General features: G+C 32.4%; 1 protein-coding gene across 2 annotated transcripts in view; it reads left to right on the top strand.

The window, feature by feature from the left end:
* Nucleotides 1–200: 200 nt before the first annotated feature.
* The window catches only part of LOC139502059 (5'-3' exoribonuclease 1-like), a 42,365-nt gene continuing 32,796 nt past the window's right edge, over nucleotides 201–9,769 (top strand). For both annotated transcript variants that reach the window (XM_071291381.1, XM_071291380.1), the window contains exons 1-8: nucleotides 201–372; nucleotides 2,503–2,634; nucleotides 3,257–3,357; nucleotides 3,868–3,965; nucleotides 6,800–6,909; nucleotides 7,316–7,426; nucleotides 8,982–9,067; nucleotides 9,472–9,559. In XM_071291381.1, coding sequence (XP_071147482.1) covers nucleotides 298–372; nucleotides 2,503–2,634; nucleotides 3,257–3,357; nucleotides 3,868–3,965; nucleotides 6,800–6,909; nucleotides 7,316–7,426; nucleotides 8,982–9,067; nucleotides 9,472–9,559 — 801 coding nt within the window. In that variant the 5' untranslated portion in view covers nucleotides 201–297. The remainder of the gene's footprint in view (nucleotides 373–2,502; nucleotides 2,635–3,256; nucleotides 3,358–3,867; nucleotides 3,966–6,799; nucleotides 6,910–7,315; nucleotides 7,427–8,981; nucleotides 9,068–9,471; nucleotides 9,560–9,769) is intronic.

The following is a 9,769-nucleotide window of genomic DNA, read 5'->3' as shown; positions in this document are numbered from 1 at the left end:
GCATTTAGAAAACTAAACTTAGTTAAAAAAAAATAATTAGAAAAATCCATTACTTTTGCAAATTCATGTTTTTATTCGTAGATATTATAAATGACATTATTGTACACATTTTCTAAGGTTTTAAACAAAAAATCACTTTAAATTTGTGTCGATTTTTTTTCCGGAATATAACGTAAAACTTGGTTTTGAGTTTTATAAATATTGAAACAAGAACTTCCGGTTCCGGCATTTTGTCAGTTGAAAGTTGAACAGTTGAGAAAGACTTTTACATTGATAGCTCCAATATAACCGTCCAAAATGGGCGTCCCTAAATTTTATCGGTGGATAAGTGAACGATATCCATGTTTAAGTGAAACAGTGAAAGAACTACAGGTAATACCACTTAGTATGCAGCCTGATTGCACCACAGTATGTTGTACAAAATGTACATATAGGCCAGTCACAGAACATTTCACAACTGTTGCATAATTTATCAGAACATGATTTATTTGTCAGTCTCTGAGAGAATATCATAAAGAAATTGCGAACACATTTGCCCTTTCTCATAAATTTGACAAAGAACTTTACTAATTTTTGATACACTAACAAACATTTTCAATTTTACTTTCAATTTATACCTTTGGTCCATATCATTTCCATTAGCAGAAATACTCTTTTATAATACAATGATTTTTAAACATTTTATGGATTAACTGGATCCCTGCATCTATGAATTAATAAAGCGATTGTGACTGCTTTTTGTCGAGCCTTTGACTTTTGTCGAGAAAACGAGACATAGTGATCCTACATTTTGTCTTTGGTGGCGGAGGCATATTTGTCCACAAATATTCACTCTGTGGTTAAAGTTTTTGAAATTTTAATAACTTTCTCAAACTATCGTGGATTTCTACCAAACTTGGACAGAAGCTTGTTTATGATCATAAGATACACCTTATCGCTAATCCCGGCTGACACGGCCGCTTGAAATTTTGACGTTAAGAACAATCACTTTTCCATTGTGGCGTCAGATATTTTGTTTTATGACGTCAAAATTTTACGGGAACCTGTGTGATATCCAGTAATGGCGGAAAAATAGCGATAAGGTGTATAGTCATGATAGTATCCAGAAGTAAATTTTGTCAAAATGAAGTTCCATTTTTTCAGTATTTTACTTATAGGTGGTCTTTCTGCCAGGAAACATTAAATCACTCTGTGGTTAAAAGTTTTAAAATTTTTAATTACAATCTCAACTATTCTGGATTTCTACGTTATATACCAAACTTGGAAAGTAGCTTGGTTATGATCATAAGATACATGTACATTTTTTAGTAACCAAAAGTAAATTTTATAAAACAAAAATCCAATTTTTCCATATTTTACTTATAACTCTGCCAGGAACATTACATTTACTCTGTAGTTTAAGTTTTTAAGATTTTATTACTTTCTTAAACGTTTCTGGATTTGTAACTTTCCCTGACAGAGGGGGTCTCATTGGGGGGTTCTGATTCCGGATCCCGCATCCCACTTACTGTTTTGTCAGATTCCCATATCCCAATATTAAATTCTATTTATTTTTGTAATTTCCCGTGTCTGGCTAGACTCCATTTTCATGGCACAATATTTTGACTTTCATGTGTCACACTAACAAAAAATCAGCAATCCCGCATCATAATTAGACCCCAACGAAACCCACAACAGAAGCTTTTGTTTAGGATCAAAAGCTAGTATCTTGAAGGAAATTTTGTACCTCTTTATCCGTATTTTACTTATAAACGTACTGACTTAAGTTAAATTTTATGCCAAGCAAACACTCAAATAATGTAAAATAACATCACCTTCTACCAACCACTTTGACGGAAAGATAAAGATGGAATCTAGTGTATCGAATATGAGTTCAGGTTAAATGTACATATACATGTAGGTGCCACCAGATTGAGCTCACCAATTGCAAGCTTATAAAAGTAAATAGAAGAAAAATTACAAACTTCTATTTTTTTAAACACTTATAATCATGAGCTGACCAGTTGTACTATTTGGTAGGATATGGGGTGAGGAATAACTGGATATTTTTTGCTTTAATTTAGATAAAATTGAAATGTAAAAAAACCAAAACAGGTGATGGATAATTCAATTTTACAAATGTACATATAATACAGTATGCTTTGTTTCTACTACCTTAAATAATAAGAGTGATATCTTTTACATATACAATAATAGAAATAAAGCACAATTAATTAATATGTGATTGGGAGAGCTCTACATCAATTTATTTCTGGATACAAATGGAATCATTCACACATGTTGCATTTTCGAATTCTGTTTTAAGATACCAGAATTTGACAATTTATACCTGGATACGAATGGAATCATCCACACATGTTACAATTTTTTACAAATACCAGAATTTGATAATTTATACCTGGGTATGAATGGAATAATCCACACATGTTACATTTTCTGATTTCAAATACCTGAATTTGACAATTTATACCTTGATACACATGTTACATTTTCTGTTTTCAGATACCAGAATTTGACAATTTATACCTTGATATGAATGGAATCATCCACACATGTTCTCATCCTGATGATAATAATCCACATTTCCGTATCACACTAGAGAAGATATTGGCTGACATCTGCCATTATATTGAGGTAATTTCCTTTCCTGATTATTATGGTAACTGTATCAATAAAAAAGTTGTTGGGTCAATGAGACAGCAATTCATGTACAAGAAAAAAATATCCAAACAGCTATAGAGAGCAAGATACAAAATTCAACAACCAATGAACAATAGTCATATCTCTATACATCATGATACGTTGGTGCAACATATAAAAGTTGTACATGTAAATGAACAAGATAGTCTATAAGACATCTAATTTGTTATTGAAGGATATGTCTATGCCCTAAAATGTTTGATTAGACATCATTCATGAGATGTATTGCTTAAATGTAAAGAAGAAACAGATCTGGAGCCAGATTCACTTATTCAATAAAGCAAATGCTCTACGGTACAATGCGTGACTGAGTGACTCATCACTCATGTATAAATTAAGTAAACATGTTTTACACTTTAAAAGGCAAGAAATCCTGTATTTTTAATACGGTGGATCTATTTTGTTTTTGTATTTACACATATATATTTATTGTTCCAAGAAAAATTAAGAGGCCATGGATGAATTTTACGAATTATATATATATAAGCACAATAATTTACACATTTGATAAATAAATTCCAATTATATCCATACTTGTATGTTTTCCTGTTTTCAGTTTTTGTTTCGTATAATAAAACCAAAGAAAGTGTTCTTTATGGCTATTGATGGAGTTGCTCCAAGGGCAAAGATGAACCAACAACGAGGAAGAAGATTCAGGTTAGAATGATAGGAAGATACACATTTAATGTTAAGGGACTTTAAATAAAAACAAACGGTATAGGGTTTCCATCCATGACATAAAATCTGAGTACTTACACAGTAAAAATACACAAAAAACAAAGGAACATCACTTTCATTGCTGCACTTCATTTCAAAGTCACAATGAGGCCTTAATCACAGAGAAAAAACTCTCAATCCACTGCAAATTAAAGATGACTCCTAGCACTGGTTTTAGTGGATGGAATTGTTTTTTTGGATAGACTTTGGAACAAGCATCACCACCATTAATTTTACATCAATTACTTTGACAGAATGTTCGTTAAGATAAATAAATATCATCTGAAGCAAATTTTTTTGAACTTTCCATGTTTAACTGGTAAAGGTTTTTGGAGGTTATGAATAGTATATAGCTAGGATATGATGGCCATTATGATCATAATGTTCAGCTCCTCACAGTTATTGAAAAGATATTAATTTTTATCAGAAAAATTTAATTGTTGTTTACAGATCTGCCAGAGAAGCAGAAGAATGTGAAAAGAGAGCTAGAGAATCGGGGGAAGTTTTACCCACAGAGAAAAGATTTGATTCTAACTGTATTACACCAGGTAAGAATGTGAAAAGAGAGCTAGAGAATCGGGGGAAGTTTTACCCACAGAGAAAAGATTTGATTCTAACTGTATTACACCAGGTAAGAATGTGAAAAGAGAGCTAGAGAATCAGAGGAAGTTTTACCCACAGAGAAAAGATTTGATTCTAACTGTATTACACCAGGTAAGAATGTGAAAAGAGAGCTAGAGAATCAGGGGAAGTTTTACCCACAGAGAAAAGATTTGATTCTAACTGTATTACACCAGGTAAGAATGTGAAAAGAGAGCTAGAGAATCAGAGGAAGTTTTACCCACAGAGAAAAGATTTGATTCTAACTGTATTACACCAGGTAAGAATGTGAAAAGAGAGCTAGAGAATCGGGGGAAGTTTTACCCACAGAGAAAAGATTTGATTCTAACTGTATTACACCAGGTAAGAATGTGAAAAGAGAGCTAGAGAATCGGGGGAAGTTTTACCCACAGAGAAAAGATTTGATTCTAACTGTATTACACCAGGTAAGAATGTGAAAAGAGAGCTAGAGAATCGGGGGAAGTTTTACCCACAGAGAAAAGATTTGATTCTAACTGTATTACACCAGGTAAGAATGTGAAAAGAGAGCTAGAGAATCGGGGGAAGTTTTACCCACAGAGAAAAGATTTGATTCTAACTGTATTACACCAGGTAAGAATGTGAAAAGAGAGCTAGAGAATCAGAGGAAGTTTTACCCACAGAGAAAAGATTTGATTCTAACTGTATTACACCAGGTAAGAATGTGAAAAGAGAGCTAGAGAATCGGGGGAAGTTTTACCCACAGAGAAAAGATTTGATTCTAACTGTATTACACCAGGTAAGAATGTGAAAAGAGAGCTAGAGAATCGGGGGAAGTTTTACCCACAGAGAAAAGATTTGATTCTAACTGTATTACACCAGGTAAGAATGTGAAAAGAGAGCTAGAGAATCGGGGGAAGTTTTACCCACAGAGAAAAGATTTGATTCTAACTGTATTACACCAGGTAAGAATGTGAAAAGAGAGCTAGAGAATCAGAGGAAGTTTTACCCACAGAGAAAAGATTTGATTCTAACTGTATTACACCAGGTAAGAATGTGAAAAGAGAGCTAGAGAATCGGGGAAAGTTTTACCCACAGAGAAAAGATTTGATTCTAACTGTATTACACCAGGTAAGAATGTGAAAAGAGAGCTAGAGAATCGGGGGAAGTTTTACCCACAGAGAAAAGATTTGATTCTAACTGTATTACACCAGGTAAGAATGTGAAAAGAGAGCTAGAGAATCAGAGGAAGTTTTACCCACAGAGAAAAGATTTGATTCTAACTGTATTACACCAGGTAAGAATGTGAAAAGAGAGCTAGAGAATCGGGGGAAGTTTTACCCACAGAGAAAAGATTTGATTCTAACTGTATTACACCAGGTAAGAATGTGAAAAGAGAGCTAGAGAATCAGAGGAAGTTTTACCCACAGAGAAAAGATTTGATTCTAACTGTATTACACCAGGTAAGAATGTGAAAAGAGAGCTAGAGAATCAGGGGAAGTTTTACCCACAGAGAAAAGATTTGATTCTAACTGTATTACACCAGGTAAGAATGTGAAAAGAGAGCTAGAGAATCAGAGGAAGTTTTACCCACAGAGAAAAGATTTGATTCTAACTGTATTACACCAGGTAAGAATGTGAAAAGAGAGCTAGAGAATCGGGGGAAGTTTTACCCACAGAGAAAAGATTTGATTCTAACTGTATTACACCAGGTAAGAATGTGAAAAGAGAGCTAGAGAATCGGGGGAAGTTTTACCCACAGAGAAAAGATTTGATTCTAACTGTATTACACCAGGTAAGAATGTGAAAAGAGAGCTAGAGAATCGGGGGAAGTTTTACCCACAGAGAAAAGATTTGATTCTAACTGTATTACACCAGGTAAGAATGTGAAAAGAGAGCTAGAGAATCAGGGGAAGTTTTACCCACAGAGAAAAGATTTGATTCTAACTGTATTACACCAGGTAAGTTAATAAGATGATATTCAACTTTTATATGTACAGTTAAACATGATGTGCACCATTAAAGTATTAATACACAAGTATGAAAAGGCTTACGTTAATCACAGTATGGCCTAAAAATTATGCAGAAAGTTATTTCCAATTTATGCCTAATAAAATACTTCATATATAAGTCATAATACAGTTTAAGGTGGTACCCAACACTTTCACTAAAATTAATTTGGCTCGTTTAATTTTCATAAATTTTTACAAAGTATTTACTTTGACCCTTTAACAAAAATATAAAAAATTGAAAAAAATTGAACCAAGCGTTTTGTCAGAAAAATTACACTGGTTATATTGCAGTTTGACAAACACTAATTTTGATCATTGAGAAGCTTTATATTGCCTTCACAACGCAACGTAATTAAAACATTTAGCTGATATTACAGAGTTATCTCCCTGTAGTGTTAGGTACCACCTTAAAACTAGATAGCATTTATGACCAGTTTTTAGTATTTAGGTTTAATACTGTAAATTAAACTTGGAAAGGACCTAAATTAAAACGGTTTTAGAGTCGTTGATGTAATAGATTGTACTGAGAGAAAAAAAAACATCAAAATAAAATAATTTTTAAACGGTTAAACAACAGCAAAAAGAAAGTTGAGTTTTAAAGTAATCAATGGATAAGTACAATGAGAAAAACTTCAAGATGACATAATTTGAGTAGTTGTAATTAATCAAATGTTCTATTCATCTGTTAATTTAAAGCTTTTTCAGCAGCAATGTTTTGTGTTATTATTGTACTTCTAATACATGTAAAATTTGAGTCTAGTTGCTCTATTACACATGCTTAAATATTGTAGGAACTGAATTTATGGTAACACTCCATGAACATTTGAAGTATTTTGCTGCACAAAAAGTATCAACAGATCCATTATGGCACGGGGTCAGAGTATATCTATCAGGTCATGAGGTATGGTTTATGCATCATTAGTCCCATTAATTTTGAATATGCTTAATGATAAGTTTGAGGTCTAAATGGAAGAGCATATTAAGATACACATAACCTTTTAACTTCAACACATCAAATTTAGAACATGGATTTTGATAATGATATGTGTCCTACATTTGTAGAATAGTCACTACTGTTATACGATTTTTTTGAGTGAGTTTAAAAACAGTTGCTAAGGAAAACCAATATCAAAATCAATTGCAAAACTGCAAATACAGACTAGTTATTTTTATATAATTAATAATCTCCAACATTTACACAACCAGTTCTTGTCCATCTTGTCTAATGGAAAGTTTGCCTTATAGTTCAGTAAAGAATAGGCATACTTTTTTATCTTTAGAATTTTGATAATTTATTATTTTTGTAGACCCCCGGAGAAGGAGAACATAAAATCATGGATTTTATCCGACATGATAGAACCCAGCCAGGATATGATCACAACACTAGACATTGTCTATATGGGTTGGATGCTGATTTGGTAAGGATATCTTCAAGTATGATGAATTGACAATGTAGTCTACTGTCTGTCAACTGATTTCAAACATGATTTCATGGATATTGGATATTGTGTTTTGCCAATCTCTGCATACAAAACCTATAGAAAATTTGTAATTTGTTGAACATTTGAATTCTTGGTTCACCTGTACCCACCAAATCCATGAAAATTGGTACCCAACAAATAATTATGAATTAAGAGAACTTATGTCTGAAATTGTATTTTGTTTATGCTGTTCATTTGAAGACTGTACTTTTTATATCAGCTGTATAACAATATTTTGTTGAGCCAATATTACAATTTTCTGACATTTTGTCTATATATACAGGGCTCACGCTACCAGGCGACTTGGGCGAAGAAGTCGCCTTCCCGACCGTCACTTCGCTTTCCCCGACCCCCAAAAGCGAAAACAAGTCGCCCTGTCCATGACAATAGTCGCTTTCAGTCGCTTCCGTCATTGGACATTTCCAATTTTTACCAAGTTGATGAAACACGATTTTTTTAATGATAATTAAAGAAATTCAGACATCAACGATTCATTATCTTTAGAAAAGAGGTTGAAGCATTGTCTTTGCAGTGTGTAGCAGGTTATTTGATAAAAAAAAAAAACTTTTTATCACTTCGTGCATTTCTGCAAGTTCCGGTGCTTGTTACTCGAAAACGTACATCAACCTAAATTTCGGTGGCAAAATAAGTTTGTTACTTCATTTAAACGTGATAAAAGTTGCCTCCAGTAAATGTTTAATCCATTTATTGCATTAAAAACGTCATGTTCCTTTCCAAATAACTTGTCAAACATCGTTTATTTTTGTAAGTTTTCTTGCATTTGTCCGCCATTGACCGATTTCTAAACTACGGATCTGAACCGGACCAGCTATGACCGAAATCCGTACTTTTACAATAATTACTACGGACGCATGGATGGAACAATATTGATCCCAAAGGGAAAAATTACGCATTCCACACGCATTTAGAGACTTTTGGTTACATCTAATTGATTGGTGTAAATAATTCCCTATATTTTTTATGGATTCTACAAGTTTCAAACTATTGATTAAAGTTGCTGAACTCTGAGACTATTATACTAATATCAATATATTATGGCCCAGCTTAATAACTTTTATATTTTTTTTATGAGAAACACTGAATTTCAAACACAAGTTAATTTTAAATTAAATTGTAATTGATATATTATAATTTCTTTACATTTTTTAAAATATTTTTTTTTTTTAGTGCTAGATATATTTAGTTGGTAGTTTCTCACAAGAACCTTAGTAAAACTTTTACAACTTTTAAATTTCAAATGTTACTTTAATTGTAATTTTTTTACTCAGATATGAATTGAACAATATGAAAAGAACATTATTTACATATTGCCCATTATACTATTGTAAAATCCAAACATTGTAGCGCACCCCATGAATGAGCACTTTCTCTTTCAAATCTCACCACTTCTCCCTATCAGTTTCAAAAAGAGAAGTCACTTCTCCCTATAATTCTGAAGTAGTGTGAGCCCTGATATATTTATGATTTACAGATGATGTTAGGACTGTCAACTCATGAACCACACTTTTCATTGTTACGAGAAGAGGTTAGATTTGGTGGGAAGAAAGATAATAAAAGGTGAATATTATACAGTAAATGACAATTGATTGATTACTAAACTGAGAAAAGGTTAACTTTATATTGTTACTGACAAATGATTGGTAAAAAAATCAGCTAAGTTCCCTCTTCACCTTAATTTAATGTACTGGGTAAAATTAGTAAATAGTTAATAGATCTTTCAAATTGTATATATTTTCTAGGTTGTTTACAGCTTTTGCAACATGTACTCCTGAATTGTAATTTGTTCTCCTGTTTTAATCTAAGAAAAAGATATAAAAAAAACCTAAAGCATCCCTGTAGGCCTCAAGCTATTTTGCAAAATATAAATGTGCTCTTTGCATGGGCATGTGGTAATATTTTACATAGAAGTACCAACAAAGTTTATAGAAGTTTCAACTATGATTAAATTTTATCTGTTTCAGACCAGCAACCCCAGAAGAGACAACATTTCATTTATTACATCTATCTTTGTTTAGAGAATATTTAGACTTTGAATTTAAGGACTTAAAGGTTTGTGGTTGTTTTTATATATATTAAGACTGAACTTAAGGGCTTAAATGTTTGTAATTGTTTACAGATTGTTTAGACTTTGATTTTAAAGACTTGAGAACTAACTGTTTTATGAATATTGAGTATATTGCAATGGAACCAGCACAATGCAGCAATGAAACAAAAAAACAACATGGAATTTATTTCCAGTTGAGAGAACCAACAGATATG

This window comes from Mytilus edulis, chromosome 13 (genome assembly GCF_963676685.1).
Source record: "Mytilus edulis chromosome 13, xbMytEdul2.2, whole genome shotgun sequence".
Classification (NCBI taxonomy): Eukaryota; Metazoa; Mollusca; class Bivalvia; order Mytilida; family Mytilidae; genus Mytilus; species Mytilus edulis.
This window is presented reverse-complemented; position numbering and strand designations above follow the sequence as displayed.